The 21682-nt window shown below is 39.6% G+C and overlaps 1 protein-coding gene across 1 annotated transcript in view; it reads left to right on the forward strand.

The window, feature by feature from the left end:
• Positions 1–21029, forward strand: part of LOC145333771 (uncharacterized) — a 21679-nt gene extending 650 nt beyond the window's left edge. The window contains exons 2-9 of the mRNA XM_080179000.1: positions 1–87; positions 4383–4439; positions 10172–10229; positions 11446–11485; positions 12015–12077; positions 19334–19413; positions 19756–19833; positions 20589–21029. The exon at positions 1–87 is cut by the window's left edge and continues 14 nt beyond it. Coding sequence (XP_080035126.1) covers positions 1–87; positions 4383–4439; positions 10172–10229; positions 11446–11485; positions 12015–12077; positions 19334–19413; positions 19756–19833; positions 20589–20638 — 513 coding nt within the window. The 3' untranslated portion in view covers positions 20639–21029. The remainder of the gene's footprint in view (positions 88–4382; positions 4440–10171; positions 10230–11445; positions 11486–12014; positions 12078–19333; positions 19414–19755; positions 19834–20588) is intronic.
• Positions 21030–21682: the final 653 nt, after the last annotated feature.

Genomic DNA, 21682 nt, shown 5'->3' on the forward strand with positions numbered 1-21682 from the left:
AAAGTACGAGACATGAAGACAAAGCTAATTTTTCTTGTTCACTTCTTTTTCATTTTTCTAGCCGTTCTTGGCAGCTGGGCTCCCTGGGTAAGTATCTGTTCTTGTTAAAGAGGTTACTACTTTTGCTGCTTCTACTACTATGTCAGATGCGAAGGCTTGACCTTTTATTAGTGTTGTTCAGTACAATTAGAATGTAATTGGATTGGTACCCAAAGTTTTGTAAGTTTTTATCCTATAAGTTGTAAAAAAACACTTTGGGTACTAGTATTGAATTGTCACAAGTTGCTACCAATTTCCAAGTTTGTATCAACCAATCATGATTAAGTAAAAATATCCAAAGTTTTTAAGCCAACGTGACCTCAAATGTCACCACCTGATAACAAGCATATAGAATCTTTGCTTCTAAACAAATTAAGTTAAATTTTAATTTTTAATTCAAAATTCATTTTAATTCAAAATTGCTTACGGTGCCTACTCTAAGTATAAAGGGATAAATTAATCGGTACATCGACAAACGTCCTAATGTGATAAACCTCCTAAAGGACAAACATCCTAATGCGACAAACCTCCTAATTCGACATCTCTGAAGTAAAACCTCCTGAAAAATTAAATTTAAAATCTTCCAAAAAAATATTTATAAATCTTCCAAAAATTTATGTGAAACAGTGAAACAATGTAAAAAAAATCCAATATGGCCATAAAACACACAGGGACGAAATTCAAAACCAAAATTTCTTTTTGAATAACTTTGTCTACAGGGTGAAATTTAAAAATCCCTCTGGCATGGTTTCGAACCTGATACAACCTTGCATTACAAAAATCGACCCTTACATCACATTTAATAAATATGAAGTAAATATCACTTGAAAAAAAACTTTTAGGAGGTTTTAATTTAGAGATGTCGCATTAGGAGATTTGACGCAATAGGACGTTTGTCGTATTATGAGGTTTAGGACGTTTGTCGCATTAGGAGGTTTAGCACGTTTGTCGTATTATGAGATTTAGGACGTTTGTCGCATTAGGAGGTTTAGCACGTTTGTCGTATTATGAGGTTTAGGACGTTTGTAGCATTAAGAGGTTTAGGACGTTTGTCGCATTAGGAGGTTTAGGACGTTTGTCGCATTAGGAGGTTTAGGACGTTTGTCGCATTAGGAGATTTAGGACGTTTGTCGCATTAGGAGGTTTGTGAAAACTTCTGGGTGTTTTTGGGCTCAAACTTCTCCACCATTAATTAAGGTTTTTTTGAAAGCTTATTTTTTTAATAAAATTGTCGGTATTAGTTTGGGGGTATAAATCAATTGTTCATTGTGTTATCCCTTATTCCTTGCGCCCAAACTGATTATTTTTTTATGGGAGGGTGGGAACGTTGAACTGTAAATTACACTAGTACCCAAAGTTTTATAATCCCAAATTTGGTGGGTTTCAAACTAATAGTGTCCAAACTTTCCAACCTATTATGCTAATCTAAAGCAGGGTTGTTTCATAATTGTGAAAGTACATCAATTTATTGTCCATTGTCTTATCCCTGAAGATCCCTGATTTTTCCACTTGATGAATCATGATTTTTAACAAGTTTATCTATCTAACTAATTATATATGCAGGTATGGGCAAATGAATAATGAATTTAGCATCCACTAAAGCATTTGATATTTATATAAATTTCAAAAAATTTACAGGGATAAGACAATGAACAATAAATTAATGTACAATCCCAATGATGATAAACAATTACCCTTTCTGTGCAAGAATTTAAAGGGATAAGACAAAAGCCGATAAATTGATGTACATCCCCAATGCTGATACCCAAAATTACCCCTTCTGTAGATTAAAATCAGTTGTTGAAGCGTTTGGACACTTAACTTAATGAAGCAATCAATCAAAATCAAATAAAGGTCCCCAAAGTTTTAAAGTCAACGAATAAGATAACGTTATTATAAATATAAAACTTTGGGGACTACTATAATAACAGCCCAATGTTTCCTCCCTCACTTCTATGGATTAAAATATTAGGCTGGAAAAAATTGTACTCTACTAAATTAGGGCCAATACAAATTTTTGTTTCAACGTGGTTAAAAACTTTGGGTATAATTTATAGCCCAATGTCCCCTCCCTCCCTCCATGGATTATTTTATCTAATTTCTTGCTTGAAGAACTTGTGTGCAGTGCAAATGATTTCAGGGAGGAAGGGGACAATGGGCTGTTTTTTTACACTGGTCCCCAAAGTTTTATAATAACATTTTCTTATTGATTAAGACTACATTCAATTTTAATTAGTTGGATCATTAAGTTGAGTGTTCAATCGTTTCAACCACGTTTCAATTTCACTCTATATCCCTGAGCGCAAATGATTTCATGACGAACAAAAACTGTGGTAAATAGTATATACAAAGCCTAGATCAACAATTCCTTCATTGAACCCATAGGAAAACAGTGCTGGAACAATTTGACCAAATTATTGATTAGAAAGCGTACTATAGGGCAGTTATTTGATTATTTCATCGAAAATAAGTCAGTGATGAGATTTCTAAAACGGAAAGGGGGGGATTAGAAATAGCATACCATGCAATATAAAGGATTATACCATTCTTTTTCAAATTTTATATAAACATTTTTAAACTCTTTTGTTGCATTTAATTTCAAAAGATTTTATTTTAAACCATCATTTTAAGGAGCGCAGCTACTCTATAACTAGGGTCCGTCCAAACGTCATTCCTTCATGAAAATGACTATTTCATCTTGTTTTATTAAAGGATGTTAAAGATTTTTTCATATTCAGTGGTTTATTTACAATGCTCTGCTAAAATTGTAACTTTTTTTCTACTTTCTAAATAAGCTTAATTCTCATAAAGGGAAGGGCCTGCAAATTACAAAGTTTATCAGGTACCCAAAGTTTTATATCCATGTTCTTATTCGTAGTCTGAAAACTTTTGGGTACTTTTTTGAGTAGTTGTTTCCAATCAAGTAGTATCCAAACTTTACCAGCAAAATATTGATCTACATAAAGGTTGGTTTGTTTCAACATTATTGGGGATGTACATTAATTTATTGTCTATTGTCTTATCCCTTAATATCCCTGTTAACTATTCATATTTCTAAATAAACCGATTTTGGTAGGTATTGCTGTGCTACTTACAGAAATAATTGTTCTTGTTACAAATAGCAATAAAATTAAAACTTGCAAGCAGTAAAGCAAGGATGACTTCATCCATACAAGCAACACAAACATTGACAAATATAGAGTAACAACCAGGGATCTAAAGGGATAAGACTATAGACGATAAATATACATCCCAAATGATGATGCACAAATTTACCAATTCTGTATATGACAATTAGTGGTTGAAACGTAAGGACACTCGACTTATTGAACCAACCAACCAAAATTCAATAAAACTCCCCAAAGTTGTTGACCCAGCTAATAGAAAACGTTATCATAAAACTTTGGGGACAATTCTAACATGCATAAATTTACGACAAGAGCTATCAGTTACGGAAGGGACGAACATACAAAGTAAATGATAGAGTAGCTTCACTTCAAAAGATGCAAACAGCCCTAATTACTAAATACTGATTGGGAAAAGTAAAAGCAAGAATATTTATGTCTTAAGTGGCGCAACCAATCAGAAACACCGTTTTGTCTTAGGGTTATCAAGGGATAATACAATGGATACTAATTTGATATATATTTCCAATGATGATAAACAAATTTACCCCTACCGAGGATTAAAATTTTTGGTGGAAAAGGTTGGACACTCAAAATTGTATAAAAGTACCCCAAGTTTTAAAGCCAACGAATACGATTTATGTTTTTGATATAATTTGAAGAATGGCAATGCTTCATAAACTGTTTTAATCATTATTTCGCTATGACAATTCTTACATGCCTAAAACAAAAAGATCTATTCGTTTTTGACGGACGGACAACAAAGTGAATTAAAGAGTAGCTTCGCTCCTATAGAATGCGCGTAGGAGTTGAATTTGGAAGAAAGGATTCACTAATTGATAGAAAGGTCAAATCACCAGGGATATGACAATAAAAGATAAAGATGTACCTCCCCAATGATGATGCACAAATTTACCCCCTTCGGTGGATTAATTTCATTGTTAGAAAGGTTGTCCGTCCGTTTGTCTGAAGCTTACGATCTTGGTATCCACTGAACCGATTGGTTTCTACTCTTCAGGGAACATACCTATTGATTCTGTGGTGGTTTTAAGCTATAAGCTAGGACTCCCTCAATCCCCCAAAAAAGGAAAAATTACCCCCCTAAAACACTAAAAAATAGAAAAAAATTGAAGGTTTTAAAAATATAAATATAAAAAAAATTTTGCACTGTGTGTCATCTTGTATGTTTAATAGAAATTGATATATCTCTTTTTTTAGGGTTACGTGATCTACAGTTCTATATATCTGTACCTACTACTTATACTCTGTTTACAGGTACATATAATACAAAGTAGTTGGATGTTTATCTTTCTGTCTGTCTGTGTGTCCATCTGTCTGTCTGTCCGTATGTCTATATGTCTGTCTGCCTGTCCATTTGTCTGTCTGTAATCTACAGTTCAATATATCTGTATCTACTGCTTATACTCTGTCTACAGGTACATATAATACAAAGTAGTTGGATGTTTATCTGTCTGTTTGTCTGTCCGTATGTCTATATGTCTGTATGTCTGTCCATCTGTCTGTCTGTAATCTACAGTACAATATATCTGTATCTACTAGTTATATTCTGTTTACAGGTACATATGATACAAAGTAGTTGCATGTCTATCAGTATGTCTATTTGTCTGTCTGTCTGTCTGTCCATCTGTCTGTCTGTTTGTGTGTCTATCTGTTTGTCTATGTGTCTATCTGTCTGTTTGTCTGTAATCTACAGTACAATATATCTGTACCTACTGCTTATATTCTGTTTACAGGTACATATAATACAAAGTAGCTGGATGTCCATATGTCTGTCTGTCTGTATCTATGTCCATCTGTCAGTCTGTTTGTCCATCTGTCTGTCTGTAATCTACAGTTCAATATATCTGTATCTACTGCCTATACTCTGTCTACAGGTACATATGATACAAAGTAGCTGGATGTCCATATGTCTGTCTGTGTTTCCATCTGTCTGTCTGTATATCCATCTGTCTGTCTGTCTGTCTACTTTGTTTACAGGTATTTATAATACAAAGTAGTTGGATGTCTGTCTATCTGTCCGTCTTTATGTCCATATGTCTGTCTGTCTGTCTTCATGTCCATCTGTCTGTCTGTAATCTACAGTACTATATATCTGTACCTACTGCTTATACTTTGTTTACAGGTAGATATAATACAAAGTAGTCGGATGTTTTTCTGTCTGTTTGTCTGTCCGTATGTCTATATGTCTGTCTGTCTGTCCATCTGTCTGTCTTTAATCTACAGTTCAATTAATCTGTATCTACTGCTTATACTCTGTCTACAGGCAGTTATAATGTAGTTGGATGTCCATCTTACTGTCTGTCGGTATATCTATCTGTCTGTCTGTGTGTCCATCTGTCTGTCTGTAATCAACAGTACAATATATCTATATCTACTGTTTATACTCTGTTTACAGGTAGATATAATACAAAGTAGTTGGATGTCTGTCCATCTGTCCGTCTTTATGTCCATATGTCTGTCTGTCTGTCTGTCTTAATGTCCATCTGTCTGTCTGTAATCAACAGTACAATATATCTGTATCCACTGCTTATACTCTGTCTACAGGTAGATATAATACAAAGTAGTTGGATGTTTATCTTTCTGTCAGTCGGTATATCTGTCTGTCCGTAATCTACAGTACAATATATCTGTATCTACTGCTTATACTCTGTCTTCAGGCAGTTATAATGTAGTTGGATGTCCATCTAACTGTCTGTCGGTATATCCATCTGTCTGTCTGTATGTCCATTTGTCTGTCTGTGTGTCCATCTGTCTGTTTGTCCGTATGTCTATATGTCTGTCTGTATGTCCATCTGTCTGTCTGTAATCTGCAGTAAGATATATCTGTTCCTACTACTTATACTACTGTCTACTGGTACATATTATACAAAGTAGTTGGATGTTTATCTTTCTGTCTGTCTGTGTGTCCATCTGTCTGTCTGTCCATATGTCTGTCTATCTGTATCTATGCCCATCTGTCTATCTGTAATCTCCAGAACAAACTATGGTCCATATGTCTGTCTATGTGTGTTTTCTTAATAGATAATACATCAAGAAAGTGTCTCTAAATTGTTATATTGACGCGCGAAGCTCGTAAAGAAGGTGTATCAACTTTTTTTTTATAGCTAGCCGGTTCTTTTAGTAAGTAGTAGATGTAAAATTTTTCATATAATTCAGATTTGCAATCGGTTTTTTTGTAGACCTCTTATTTTTTAGGTAATTTAAGTTTTTAAAAAAAAAATTAAGTCGATTTTAAGGTACTAAAATGCAACAAAAAAAAGAAAGAAAATGGCCATTATGAACAAAAATAGTAAGATCTTTAATTTGACACCTTACTTTTTCAATTCTGTCAGGTAATTATTGAAAAAATCGATTTTTTTAAACCCACGAGAATAAAAACTATGAACTTAATTTTATTATTTCACAGATAAAAAAATATGGGTTCATATATACCCATGTTTTTTATGTCTGTTTGAGAAAATATTTAGGTCTAAAGTTTTTATTAAACCGAGGTTAAAAAAATAGATTTTTTCAATAATTACTCAACAGAATTTTAAAAGTAAGGTGTCAAATTAAAGATCTTACTATTTTTGTTCTTACTGGCCATTTTCTTCTTTTATTTTGTTGCGTTTTAGTACCTTAAAACCGACTTAATTATTTTTTTTAAAAACTTAAATTACTTAAAAAATAAGAGGTCTACAAAAAAAAACCGATTGCATATCTGAATTCTATGAAAAATTTTACATCTACTACTTACTAAAAGAACCGGCTAGCTATAAAAAAAAGTTGATACACCTTCTTTAAAAAAATCCCTAATTTAAGGGGTGTGTAGCTTATTTCATCATGACCCCCACCCTTGTTTGTATTAGGGGTGTGTATCAGGGGATGAAGGGGGGTGAAGGGGGGGGGGGGTAGAGGGGTGCATACACCCCCCTTCTGGCACGTCTCTGGATGTAATTATCAACAGATTTTAATTGATCGAAAGATAATAGAGATTATAAATGTTATAAAATCTGTTTGAAACACAATAGAGGTTATAAAAGAAAACTTACTGATGAAAGAAAATGTATAGACAAAATGCAGGGATCTAAAGGGATAAGACAATGGCAGTTAAGTTGATGTACATATCATGATACACAAATTATCTCTTCTTTAGATTACAATTAGTGGTTACAATGTTTGAACACTCAACTAAATAAAAACAACTAATCAAAATTACATAAAAGTTTTTAAGCCAACGAATAAGAAAACGTTAAATTAAACTTTGGGAACTAGTTAAATAAAGAGCCCAATTTCCTCTCCCTGTCTGAACAAAATGTCTAAAACAAGCTATGACGCTAAAAGTGTATTCATTATTTTTGTTCTTTTCTATAGGTAATTTATTATGATAGAGTTGAGATGATGAAATATTTTTCTTCAAGTAATGAAAAAATCAAATAAAAAATAGATAATTCGCCAGTTTTCCTCATAGTGCATAGTCGAGCGTAGATTCCCCCCCCCCCCCGTACCTTATTTGAAACTCTATTAATATATAAAATGTGTTACCTTTTTTTATGTTTTATTATAATTTGGCCACAACTTGGTCAAAAATGCTCACAAATCAGACCTTTTTCGACCGAAGATGCTCAAACGGTTCCTTTACAAGCCCAATCAATCAGTTTTAAGATATCTTTATATTTCAAGGAAAATTGATGAAAATACTAATAAACGGCAAATTTGGGTGTTACCTTTTATATGCACAGATACCATAAAATCAACAGAAAAAATGCTTATTTTTACTTTTCTGTCATTTTTAAAGTTTGATTCTGTTGAATTGGCTATTCTTGAAGGGATTTATGCATTGATTATACTGAAACATAATATTGGACAGAAATTAATGCATTTCATAGAAAGAAATTTTGGAAAATAAGAAATTCGACCTCTATCACTTCAGAGGACAGCTGCCAACCTCCAGTTGACAGGATGTAGTTGAATACTTGTTAGCAATAATAATTAGCCCAAAAAGTAAAAAAAAAAAAATTTAATATGGTAAAAAAATGATGATCTAAATCTTAATTTTGGGGCTGATGATCTTCAAGACGCTCTTGCTGTTGGTTTTGATGACCCAGATGGTTTCCAAATACATGAGCATTATGACAACTTATCTATTAAACTATGGTCCGATTTTTGTATTTGTAGCATTCTCCAATCAAGAGAAATCCCAAAACATACAATCATGGTGTTTAAATTCTCCAATTCATAAGGTAAATATAGTAGTTTTTAAAAGATGGTTATATTTCTTGTTACAACTTTTAATTGGAGGCTGCTACAAATACAAAAATTGGACCATAGTTCAATAGATGAGTTGTCATAATGCTCATGTACTTGAATACCATCTGGGTCATCATCACCACCAGTAAGAGTGTCCTTCAGATCATCATCCCCAAAATTAAGATTTAGATTATCATTTTTTTACCATATTAAAAAACTTTTTGTTTTACTTTTTGGGCTAACTATTATTGCTAACAAGTATTAAACTATATCCTGTCCTCTGAAGTGATAGAGGTCGAATTTCTTATTTTTAAAATTTATTTTTCTTTGAAATACATTAATTTCTGCCCAATATTATGTTTCAGTATATTTCAATGCATAAATCCCTTCTAGAATAGCCAATTTAACAGAATCAAACTTTAAAAATGACAGAAAAGTAAAAATAAGTATTTTTTCTATTGATTTTATGGTATCTGTGCATATAAAAGGTAACACCCAAATTTGCTGTTTTTTAGTATTTTCATAAATTTTTCTTTAAATATAAAGATATCTTAAAACTGATTGATTGGGCTTGTAAAGGAACCATTTGAGTATCTTTGGTTGAAAAAGGTCTGATGTGAGCATTTTTGACATAGTTGTGGCCAAATAATAAAAAAAACATAAAATAAAGAAACACACTTTAGAACATATTGTATAACAAACGAACATAAATATTTGTAGAGTGTTACAACTTAATAAATAAAATATTAATTTTAAAGTAGGTATTGTATAGAATTGTTACGAAATTGCATAATAGTAGGATTCTGTTTAAGGAAATACTTACATTTTAGGACTTTATTATTGTAAAGTTAAACCTAAAATATTGTACCTTGCTGTCCTAGGAATTATCGATCCAAAAAAAAATTAGAAATGGATGTATGGACTGTCTTGTAATGATAATCGTAACTAATTGTTACAGGCATCATCATCCAAAGTTGGAAATAGATAAGATAGTTTTAAATGGTTGGGGGGGGGGGGGGGGGGAAGGATTAAACAATAATCTTATCTAAGAGAAATATATTCAAACTTTCAACTTTATATTCTTTTCAAAATAAGTTTTTATTATTTTTTCAATGTACGCATGGACATTTTTTTAGGTTATTAACCTTATACAGTATTTCTGTACAGTTTATCTATCTATCTATCTATCTATCTATCTATCTATCTATCTATCTATCTATCTATCTATCTATCTATCTATCTATCTATCTATCTATCTATCTATCTATCTATCTATCTATCTATCTATCTATCTATCTATCTATCTATCTATCTATCTATCTATCTATCTATCTATCTATCTATCTATCTATCTATCTATCTATCTATCTATCTATCTATCTATCTATCTATCTATCTATCTATCTATCTATCTATCTATCTATCTATCTATCTATCTATCTATCTATCTATCTATCTATCTATCTATCTATCTATCTATCTATCTATCTATCTATCTATCTATCTATCTATCTATCTATCTATCTATCTATCTATCTATCTATCTATCTATCTATCTATCTATCTATCTATCTATCTATCTATCTATCTATCTATCTATCTATCTATCTATCTATCTATCTATCTATCTATCTATCTATCTATCTATCTATCTATCTATCTATCTATCTATCTATCTATCTATCTATCTATCTATCTATCTAATATATCTATCTATCGATCGATCGATCTATCTATCTATCTATCTATCTATCTAGGTCCCCAATGAAGAGAATGTATTTATGAGCCTGACGGTCAATGTGATCTCAATTCTTCTAGGAATTTTTTTTATTCTAAAATTTATTGAGTTGTCCTAAAACCTTAAAACTTAAAATCTCTTTAAAAACCTATTAGAACACTGCTAATTTGAGAAAACGATCTACTACAGTCTAATGTTTCGTCCCTTCCTCTAAAAATACTTAAACGAACAAAGTTTCTTTGGAAAGTTATCTGGAAAAATATATAAGGATTTTTATTGAATTTTTACAGAAATAAGAATTCAGGGAAGAAGGGGACATTGGGCTTTAAATCACACTGGTACCCAAAGTTTTATAACACAGCTATTAGTTAGCTAAAAACTTTAAGTACTTTTATTGGCTGATTAGTTGCAAATAAGAAGTGTCCAAGCTTTTTAACCAATGCTTTTAATCTAATTTATCTCCATTGTCTTATCCCTAAATATACCTGGTTTTGTTAGATACCATACATTAACGTTTTCAAATAAAAAGTTATTGGCTTAGAAATAGATTAGAAATAGATTTTTATTAATATTAATATATAAATCATTGATATAAATAAAGTTCAAGTAAAATAATATATATGTTAATAAAGATCTTTTTCTAAGCCAATAACTTTTTCTTTCAAAACGTAAATGTATGTATAATTTTGTCTGTTGGTGAATCTACACACACACACAGTACGAAGAAAATTTAATGGAGATGGTTTTACTGAGAGTGGACCGTAAATCATACTGGTCCCCAAAGCTCTATTGTAAAAACTTTGTGGACTTATAAATATTATTTAAATCTTGATTGAATTAATCCACAGAAGGGGGGTAAATTTGTATTTAAAGGCGAAGCATCTCTACAAGTATCCGATGGACTGACGGACTTCTAAAGATAAGCTTTTAGAATTTCCTTAGAGCTATTTTTTCAATGAGGGAGGGGACATTGGGCTGTTTATTACACTAGTCCCCAAAGTCTTAAAATTACATTTTCTTATTCGTTGGCTTAACAACTTTGGGGACTTTAGTTAATTTTTATTAGTTGATTAATTAAGTTAAGTGTCTCAACGTTTCAAACACTAATTTTAACCTACAGAAGTGGTAATTTTGTGTATCATCATTGTGGATGTACATCAAATTATCAGCCATTGTCTAATCCCTTTAGATCACTATTTTTTGTGAATAATTTACGCAATTATGATTATTTTTCAGTCTTGTTTTTTTTCATGAAAATTAATATAAAAGAATAAAAAATGAATATTACTTTTGTAGATATTATTTTCATTGCTGTACATTTTCCCAACAATAGGTATGATTAATTTTATACATTCTTCTCAGTAGCATAGCTACTCTATGATAAGGATTTGGCTGTCCGTCACCTGACTTACAACTCCTGACAATTTCTATATTGAAGCTACTCTATATTAAAATTACAGGGAGGGAGAGGACATTGGACTGTAAACTGCACTTATATCCAAAGTTTTAAAAACAAGTTATTTTATTCGCAAATTGGGAATGTTCATTGAAATTTGATTGGTTGGTTTCAAACTGAAAGTAAAGAAACTTTTTAAATCAACAATTTTGAGAGAATTCTTCTAAGAATTTAATTTTTTTTAAAAGCTTGAAAATTAGTCTTCATGATAAATTGATAATAAATATAAAGTTGTTAGGATTTATACTTTTTACAGGAATCTCACGAAAGTCAAGTTTGAAGTCGACAAAACAGTTCTAACAAGCCTAAAAATAACGATTAGGACGTTGTACCGACTGACATTAAATTTGACATTAAATTTAGAAAAGCCTCACTTTTAAACAAATATTTTTATTTTTATGTTTAGACTAGTTGCCACACCTACAAATGAGTTTTCAGCAATCATGGCCATTTTCAATCTTTTCTTCAGGTAACAATTTATTCATTTAGTATTTGTGTATGTATGTATCAACTCATTCATCTTTCCATTATACTGTGGTAATACGACACCCATACGGACAGGCCGATTACAGAGTTGCTTCGCTGTGACTTATGATAACAAACCCCCCGCACTAATCCTATTATATCACTATCCATCTCATGACCGCTGTTAACCCCGCACCCAGCGGTCAAACTAGCCTGCCTAAATGTGGGGAGGGGACTTGAACATGCAACTATCACGAGTCCATCATGCGCTTATATAATCGGGAGGCACTGCCTCCCCTTTTACCACCGTTGCCCCCACAGCCTGTCTACCGTCGGGCGCTAAGCCCTAGCGCCCCACACCCCCTTCAAACCTAACCATTGTTATATTTTGTTGTATATATATAGTAAACATAACTTGTAAATATTATTCAGTTTAAATATATAATTCTGTATGATTGAATCCTGCTTGTTTGTTTGGTAGAATACTTAAAGGCTAGGGCCCGTTGAATCCGAACTTGTTACCCCGTGGGCCGAGTACGCTCGGCTTACCAGAACTTGGTGTCAGCGTGTTTCAATCGAGCCTTACAGAAACTAGCCTATTCTACCTCTGATTGGACCCTTTGGCAAGTAAGGGGACAATCAGCCGCCAACTGACCCGTGAGACGGCCTTTTTAGGTCGAATTTCCATCATTTTGAACGCAATATGTGGGCCTCTGGCCTACGGCAAGCAGATTTAGCCTGCTAAAAGCGCCAGTTAAGACGCTTTTTCCGTGTCGTGTAGGAGTAGCGCTAGGTGCGCAGCCACGGCAATCGGATAATTTAGCTCAGACGGCTACAAAACTGAGTCTAAATTGGCAAGTGTAGCTGGGACAAGCCCCAGGACACCCAGGCCAAACCTACGAGACAGACAGCTGTGTGCTGGTCTCCCTAAGAAGGCAATGTGTGGCTGCGAAGCTTCAGCACACAAGTAAGCCCTACCACTGCGACGGATAGCAGATTTTGAGCCACAGGCACGGCAGGACGGGACATTCCCTGCCGCTGCCTCCCAGGATTCGAACCCGAGGCGCTGTAGGACGGGCCATTCCCTGCCGCCATTTTTCGGGATTCGAACCAGCGGCGCTGTAGGACGGGTCATTCCCTACCGCCGTCACCCCTCTGAACCTTGCAGGACGGACATTCCCTGCTGCCAGTGCTTCCAGAATCACACCTAGAGCTCCTAGTGATAACAACACATCATTGTGTATAAAATGTCAACCAAGTGATAAAAATAAATATAAAATTGTTGACCAAGTGATAATTAATAAGCTCTAGTGATTCGAAGCTACAGTCTAAGCCACCATGGTAAGCGATACCACCATAGCTGCGGTGCGGCCACCACCAAAGTTTCTGCCAACCCCAGCTGAACGAGAGGCCCCCTTGTCTCAAGGGCAGGACCTCCACTTCCCCTGCCATATCAGGGTGAGGTTTCCTACTCCTGACCCTGCCCAGCATGTACAGGTTGATGCCATGATTGACTCTGGCAACCGTGTACCAGGGTCTGCTGTAATTTCTGAGCACCTCATGCACGCGATGGGCGTACAACGCATGTTGATTCCGGACAACACCCAGATCCTGACTGCTAATGAGGAAGGCCAGCCCCTCCAGGTAATTGGAAAATTAAAAGAGTTATATATGGCAGTTTCACACACTCTTATACTCCATCTATACCACGTGACTGTGGTCCGAAATCTCTCACACCCTCTGAACCTAGGAGGGTATTTTCTCAAGGAGTTCGGAACTAGGCTCTGTTTCGACATGCAACCACCTTGCTTGTGGGCGCGTGGGGAGTTTATCCCACTCCGTGGCGTCCCCGTTGACCGGGAGACAGCCGAGAGAGAGCTAAGCTATGAGGGGCCTCTGCCAGGCCCCCTGCCTGAGCAGCCGCGTGTGGTTGAGAAAGGCACCCACTGGGTGGACGCTGAGCTCAACGCACACAAGGGAGCTAACCTGCTAGCCATGGGGTTGCCCCCAGTGCCCAAGGTGCCAAGGGAGAGCCTGCCAACAACGTTTCCTGAGATTGCCAGCCCTCCAGAACCCATATTCTCCGCCGACATTTTTATCAACGGCCAGCCGTGTCCACCTGGCCCCCTCTACCTGGGACCTCCAGCCAGTCCACCAGCCAAGCCCGAGTCCAGACCCGTCAAGTCGCGGTCTGATGTACCCGGAGCCACACTCAACTCTCAGGCCCCAGCCTCTCCCGGCGCCGTGCCCGTCAAGTCGTGGCCGGACGCCCACGGAGCCAAAGCTGGACCCAGCACTTTGGCCTCTCCCAGCGCCGAGCCCGTCAAATCGTGGCCGGACGCCCTCGGAGCCACGCCTGGCTCCGACACGTCAGCCTCTCCAGAAGCCGAGCCCGTCAAGTCGCGGCCGGTGGGTCCCGGAGCCAAGGCTGACCCCTCACCAGCCACGTATAGGCTAAGCGCTGTCACTCCAACTGACGGTCAACCACCCCAGCTCCGCACGGCCAAGCGGGTGGTCCTGCCTGGCCGCGGGGTTATGGCGGTCCCTGTTGAGCTAGTAGGCCATCGCACCAAGGATGCCATTCAACTAGCTGCCCCAGAACAGAGGTTTGGGGAGGACCTTGTTATTCCAGAGGGCCTGTATGCCCACAGGCCTGGCTCTGCCACTGTGTTTAGAGTACTGGTGGTCAATGAGGGGGAGGTGCCCCTCTTGCTGGATGCTGGCCTCCCAGTGGCAGGGGAGCTGGTCAAACCTGACATTTTGGAGGTCTCTGATACGCCTCCCCCGCGTCTCCACTCGTTCCAAGAACCTGTTGAGCCTATAGACATGCAAGAGTTGTGGGAGGCCCTGGAGATGGAAGACAATGAGTTCCTACGCAAGGACCCCTTGCTCAAGAAGGAGGTCTGGACTACGTTGTCAGAGTACAGGGACGTCTTCTCCAATTCTACCCCCGGCTGCACAGATGTGGTTGAGTTGCAGCTGCGCCTCAAACCAGGGACCCAGCCGATCCGCCAGAGATTTAGGGATCTGAACCCGCGGCAAGAGGCTGAACTGGAGAAACAACTGGACACCTGGCTACAGGAAGGAGTTATAGAGCCGTCGGACTCCGCCTGGAGCAGCCCCCTGGTGCCCATCAAGAAGAAGGACGGGAGCACCCGCTGGGCCGTCGACTACAGGGCCCTCAACAAGTGTCTGGAGCTGGACAGCTACCCCCTGCCTAGGATCCAGCAATTGGTGGAACGAGCTGGCGGGCACCGTGTCTACAGTGCTTTAGATGCGGTGGCCGCGTACTACACCATCCGTGTGTCTGAGGATAGCCGGCCCTGCACCGCCTTCACCACCCCCAGGGGCTTGTATCAATGGAAAAGGATGCCCTTTGGCCTGGCTACGGCACCGTCTGTCTATTCCAGGTTTATTGCAGGGGTCCTAAACCCACTAGGCACAGCCAACCTCCAGTCATACCTTGACGACGTCCTGACCTTCCATCAGGATACCTGGGCCCACCTGGCCAGGCTCCGAGAGGTCTTGGAAGCCCACCGCAGGGGAGGGATCCGCCTCAAGCCAGCCAAGACCAAGTTGTTCCAGTCCAAGGTGGATTATCTGGGTCACACCCTCAGCCGGGAGGGGATAGCCATGCAAGAGGACTATATTGACCGCATCTTGGACTGGCCAGCCCCTAGCACCCCCAAGGATTTGCTGGCGTTGCTGGGCTTCTTTGGATACTACCGCCTGTTCATCCCAGAGTATGCAGACCTCACCTACGAGATGAATCGGCAGAAGACGGCCAAGGCCCTAACCTGGACGCCTGAGATGGAAGCCCAGCTGCTGCAACTCAAGGACAAGTTCCGCCAGGCCCCCATCCGAGCGCCGCCCAGGTTTGATTTACCAGCAGTGTTCCAGCTCACCACAGATTTCAGCAGCCGCGCCATCTCTGCCATACTGAGTCAATGCCAGGAGGGCAAGGAGCGGCTGATTGCCGCCGTGGGGCGCAAGACAACCGACCCTGAGACGCGCTACCCGTCCTGGAAGGGAGAGATGGCCGCCATTATCTATGGGATCCGAAAATTCCACGGCATCTTGTCCTACCGCAGCTTCCAGATCAACACTGATTCCTCTGCCCTGCTACAGATGAAATCACTGAACACATCCACAGGGATGGTGGCCCGCTGGCAGGAGGAGCTAGCGGCCTTAGACTTTACCGTCTGCCACAGGCCTGGCACCCAGAATACCAACGCCGACGCCCTCAGCCGCCGGGAAGATGCCAACATGCCAACGGCTAGCGCCGAAGAATTAGCAGAGCAGGCTGAGTATATCCACAACCTGGGCCAGCTAGGGGAGGCCGCAGCTAGCCGGCCTCCTGCCGCCCGACTGGATTCAGCTAGAGTATTGGAAGCCCAGACACAGGACCCCCTCCTGCTCCGTGTCCGCCAATGGGTGGCTGATGGCAAGGCCCCAACCAAGGCTGAGCTGCGTGGCAAGGAACGAGACGAGCAGCAGTACGCCAGCCGCTTCTCAGCCCTGGGGCTTGACGAGCATGGCTGCCTCACCACCACTGACCAGACTCTGACAGGGGAGAGGACAAGATACCTGCTGCCCTCGGCCCTCCAGAAGGACGCGTTCTTTCTAGCCCATGGGACCCCCATGGCTGGGCACTTTGGGATGGACGCAACTATCGCCCGCGTTGCCATGCACTTCTGGTGGCCCAACCTGGCCCGTGACGTCCGCCTGATGGTACAAACCTGCCCTGAGTGTGTCCAGAAAGTTACCAAGGAGAGGCTGAAGCAGGGGATCCACGTGCCCTCCCGCCAGGGGTATCCACAGCAAGTCCTATTCATCGACCTGGTGGGGCCACTGCCAGAGACCCCAGCTGGGAACCGCTACATCCTCACCTGCCAAGATGGATTTAGCCGGTTTGTCAGCCTCTACGCCATCCCCAACAAGCGCACCCTCACGGTGGCTGAAGCCCTGTTGCACCGCCACCTGGCCACGTTCGGATGCCCCCTGAAGATCCATTCCGACAATGGAATGGAATTTACCGGCCAGGTATTCCAGGAACTGGCCTCCCGGCTCGAGATTGGCCTGACACATCCACCACCCTACAACCCGCAGTCCAACCGAGTGGAGAGGTTTCATAGGACACTCAACACAGGCATGCGCCTGTTCCTAGACAGAGACGATAACAACTGGGAGCCACACCTGCCTGCCATCGCCTTTGCCTACAACACCAAGGCCTGCAGATCTACTGGTGTGACCCCGTTCCTGGCCTTCTTTGGGAGAGAGGCCAAACTTCCGGTGGACATGGTGCTACGGCTGCCAGAGACCGAATATGCTTCAGTTCCAGCCAACGTCCAAGCTCTGTTGCAGCGCTACTATGCAGTTTATGATGCCATCCAGCAGAAGGAGGAGGGAGCCATCAGGAGGAGCGCGGCAGCTTACGAAGGCACGGCCAAGTATGAGGTTGGAGACTTGGTCTGGTACTTGGCCCCTCGCCTGGTGCCAGGAAAGGCAGCCAAGATTACCAAGAGATGGACTGGCCCCTGGAAAGTAGTGAGGAAAGCTACAGAAGTCCATTATGTCATTAAACCTGCCTCTCCAGTAGCCAGGATCTCAGAAGTTACCGCGCATGTAGGCCGACTGCGCAAATACACTGGAGATGTGACTGCCCACCAGATCCCAGAAGACATCCAAGTTGACGTGGACGGCGACGAGGATGCCACCGAGCTGCCAGTTGGAGCGGCGGCGCCCGCAGCTAGCAACCCAGGAGAGTTCCCAGTGCACCAGCCAGCCGCAGCCGCCCCACAGCCTAGCGGCCAAGATCGGGACCCAGTGGAGGAAAACCTGCAGGAGCAGCCCAACGAACCGCCGCCGCCGCCGCCCGCTCCAGAGCCACTCAGAGATGCCATCTGGAACCCTGACGCAGACATGGAGAACCTGCCAGCCAGCAGCGAGCCTGTAGGAGAAGAGCCAGCTACTGCGATGGAAGAGGCCGCCCCAGAAGAAGAAGAAGAAGCCATGTGCCCCCTGCTGATGACAGCCATCCCCATCCGGGTAGGAGCTAGGAGGCCACACAACCTGAATCAAGCAGGCGCCCCCATGGAGTTCTATGCGCCCTTTGCCATCACCATTCCACCCTTAGGAACCACCAGAGTCTGCCTAGGCCTCCGTGTCCAGCTACCAGCCGCGACAGAACTGATCCTGCAGACGAGGCAAAATTTCCAGCGGCGAGGCCTGGCCGTGGCCAACCCACGCCTAGAAGCCAACCAGGAGCTGACAATGCTGATCACCAACCACAGTCAGACCGAGCAACGAGTGTCCCGGGGAGCCTGTGTAGCCCGAGCTGTCCTCCATCGAGCTGTGCCCCAAGAACTGCCTGTCCGGCGCATGAGCCGGCTGTCGTATCCCCAGGTTCAAGGCCTGGTGGCTCAGGAGCCACGCAACCCTTGAAGGGGAGGTTGTGGTAATACGACACCCATACGGACAGGCCGATTACAGAGTTGCTTCGCTGTTAACCCCGCACCCAGCGGTCAAACTAGCCTGCCTAAATGTGGGGAGGGGACTTGAACATGCAACTATCACGAGTCCATCATGCGCTTATATAATCGGGAGGCACTGCCTCCCCTTTTACCACCGTTGCCCCCACAGCCTGTCTACCGTCGGGCGCTAAGCCCTAGCGCCCCACACCCCCTTCAAACCTAACCATTGTTATATTTTGTTGTATATATATAGTAAACATAACTTGTAAATATTATTCAGTTTAAATATATAATTCTGTATGATTGAATCCTGCTTGTTTGTTTGGTAGAATACTTAAAGGCTAGGGCCCGTTGAATCCGAACTCGTTACCCCGTGGGCCGAGTACGCTCGGCTTACCAGAATACAATACATCAATTCATATATCCAATCACATTGCCTGTGAGAGTCGACATTTTAAATTTTTTCTCTTCTTTTACATTGGAGGGGAAATTTCCCACCATACTTTTATTAGGGTAGGTCAGTCATACAGCTACTAAAAATGGTGCTATGAATGCTTTTGCCGCGTTCTCAATTAAAATCTTGCAATCAATCAATCAATTAACAATTTAGGTTGTACAGTTTCCACAGCCTGTTTGGAGAATAATGTTGTGTGCTTTGCTGTGTGTTATTTTATAGTTTTACTATCAATCAATGCAGTCATACATCTGTTAACAAATGGTGCTATGAGTGCCCTTTGCCAAGTTCTCAATTAAAATCTTTCGATCAATCAATCAATCAACAATTTAGGTTGTACAGTTGCCACAGCCTGTATGGAGAATGGTGCTTTGTTTGTGGGACTATGGGCGTCTCTGTCTCAAATATTAATCCAGGGATGTTTCTTACATGTGACTACTGTAATGTAAACAAAAAAAGAAATAGTTGGGGCAAAAGTTAATTTAACTTTCCCCTGTCCTGATTTTTATTAAGTCTAGAAAAATTTAGCTGATAGAAGGTAAAGTAAAATTTCTGGAATCACAGCATTGTCAGGTCCATACAAAACAATAACAGGCAAAACGTTAACTTAAGATATTTCTAAAAGACTTATAAAATATGTATAAAACTTATATACATTTGAAAGAGGCTTGGGGGCTTAGTAGTGCTCAAGAGGATACTTAGTGGGAAAGTGTCAAAATTAGTCCCTGCTTTTGAATGAAACATAATAAAATGATCAGGTGGTCATCCTGGACATCCAGGACACCCGGATGCTGGAACTGTACGCAGTACATCTGTTCTTAACCATTATCCAGGTACAGATAGATAGAAAGATACATATGTACATAAATGGATAGATAGAAAGACAGATAGATAGGCAATCCTGGGCATCCAGGACACCCAGCTGCTGGCACTGTACACAGTACATCTGTTCCTAACCATTATCCAGGCACAGATAGAAAATTGGACAGACAGATAGTTGGTAGATAGATAGATAGGTTATCCTGGACATCCAAGTTACCTAGATGCTATAGTTAGATATATTGGTTATCCTGATCTTCCAAGGTACCCAGATGCTGGACATCTGTCCTTAACCATTATCAGGTATATATAGATAGATTGATGGACAGATATGGACAGGTAGATAGATGGAAAAATAGATAGTTGGTGATAGATAGATAGATAGGCCATTCTGGACTTCCAAATAGATGAATTAGTTAGAAGTACTCCTAGGTTTAGTTGGTAAGGATGTCCAAGAATAGAGAGGTGATAATACAACAATTAACAATAGTCTGGGTGAAAAAGGATAAAAATCATGAAACTTTCTTTCAAAAGTGACGGAGTGACAAGCGTACATATGGACAGACGACTTATGGACATACCCTTACTATAAAGTAGCTATGCTACTACCAATTATAAATTTATAAAGCAAGTTATTATGTAAATGATTAAAATTGTAAGTTTTTGTGTAAAAAAATGTTGCAAATATAGGTATTAAATAATATATGTTTTGGACTTATGTGTAATAAAAATTGTCCTAAATATAGGTATTAAATAATATATATTTTAGGTACAAAAGCGGAGCAAACCCTTCCACCTGGTTATACCATCTCAAATTAAATGAATTTTGCAACTTAAACGCAAAACAAATATCTATGTGTTAAATAATAATTTTTTTTGTAAATGTAAAAATTTTAACAGTTTACAAAATCTGCAACTTATAACATATTTTAAGGGCAGCCAAATACAAAATTAGGAAGTAAAATAGTTTTTTCTTCAGAGGCCATTTAGAAAAATATAAAATTCGATCAAACTATTGTGATTATAGAAAAATATTACTATTTCTAAAACTTTTAGGGTTTGTTCACCTACTTAAAAAAATTCTATTCTGTGATTAACATATATTTTTACTAATTTATTATATTGGCATTTTACATTTTATTGCATTTAACACCAAATTAATATAAATTTTATTCTTGTAAAATAGAAATAATAAATATTTATAACATTATTCTTTATTTATGTATGATGAAACTTTTCTAAAAGATATATGTATCCGCTTTTTTCCGGGTAGGTGATGGGTTCGAATCTTGGTCCAACACTGCGTCATAACTAAAGACGTTAAATATGGTTCCCTTTGATACTATGTCAGGTGCATACAGAAATACTTAGAATATGTACTATGGGAGAATGATTTAGCCCAAAACATGTGTAATTATTATCATGCAAAAGGTCATGCATTCAAAGAGTAGGTTGTTAGGTGTTACTTATCCTAATACCACATATTGATAGAAAAGGAGAGATTGGCTCTCCTTAATTATCCTTGGTTGTTGGACCTGATGTACGTTACAGTTTCATGAATTTTTGTTTTTAAAATAAAGTAATAACAAATCTTTTTGAAGGGGTAGTCATTTTTCTTGAGGGGGGAGGGGAGGAAATCAACCATTGACGATTTCTCCAGGTAAGGTGGTAGTAACCTCCCCAAAATAGTTACAAACCTTCCTAGGACCTTTTTAAAAGATACATTGAAAAGAAGAACCATTTCGGTTCAGCGGTTAACTGGATCCTTCGGTACAGACAAACACAGATCTTGTTACTTTTATAAATGGATTGTGTATTTATAACATAAATGATTTATTATAAGATTTATTAATAGTTTTTCTA

The sequence above is a fragment of the Acartia tonsa genome, chromosome 12 (genome assembly GCF_053477335.1).
Source record: "Acartia tonsa isolate MP-2025a chromosome 12, ASM5347733v1, whole genome shotgun sequence".
Classification (NCBI taxonomy): Eukaryota; Metazoa; Arthropoda; class Copepoda; order Calanoida; family Acartiidae; genus Acartia; species Acartia tonsa.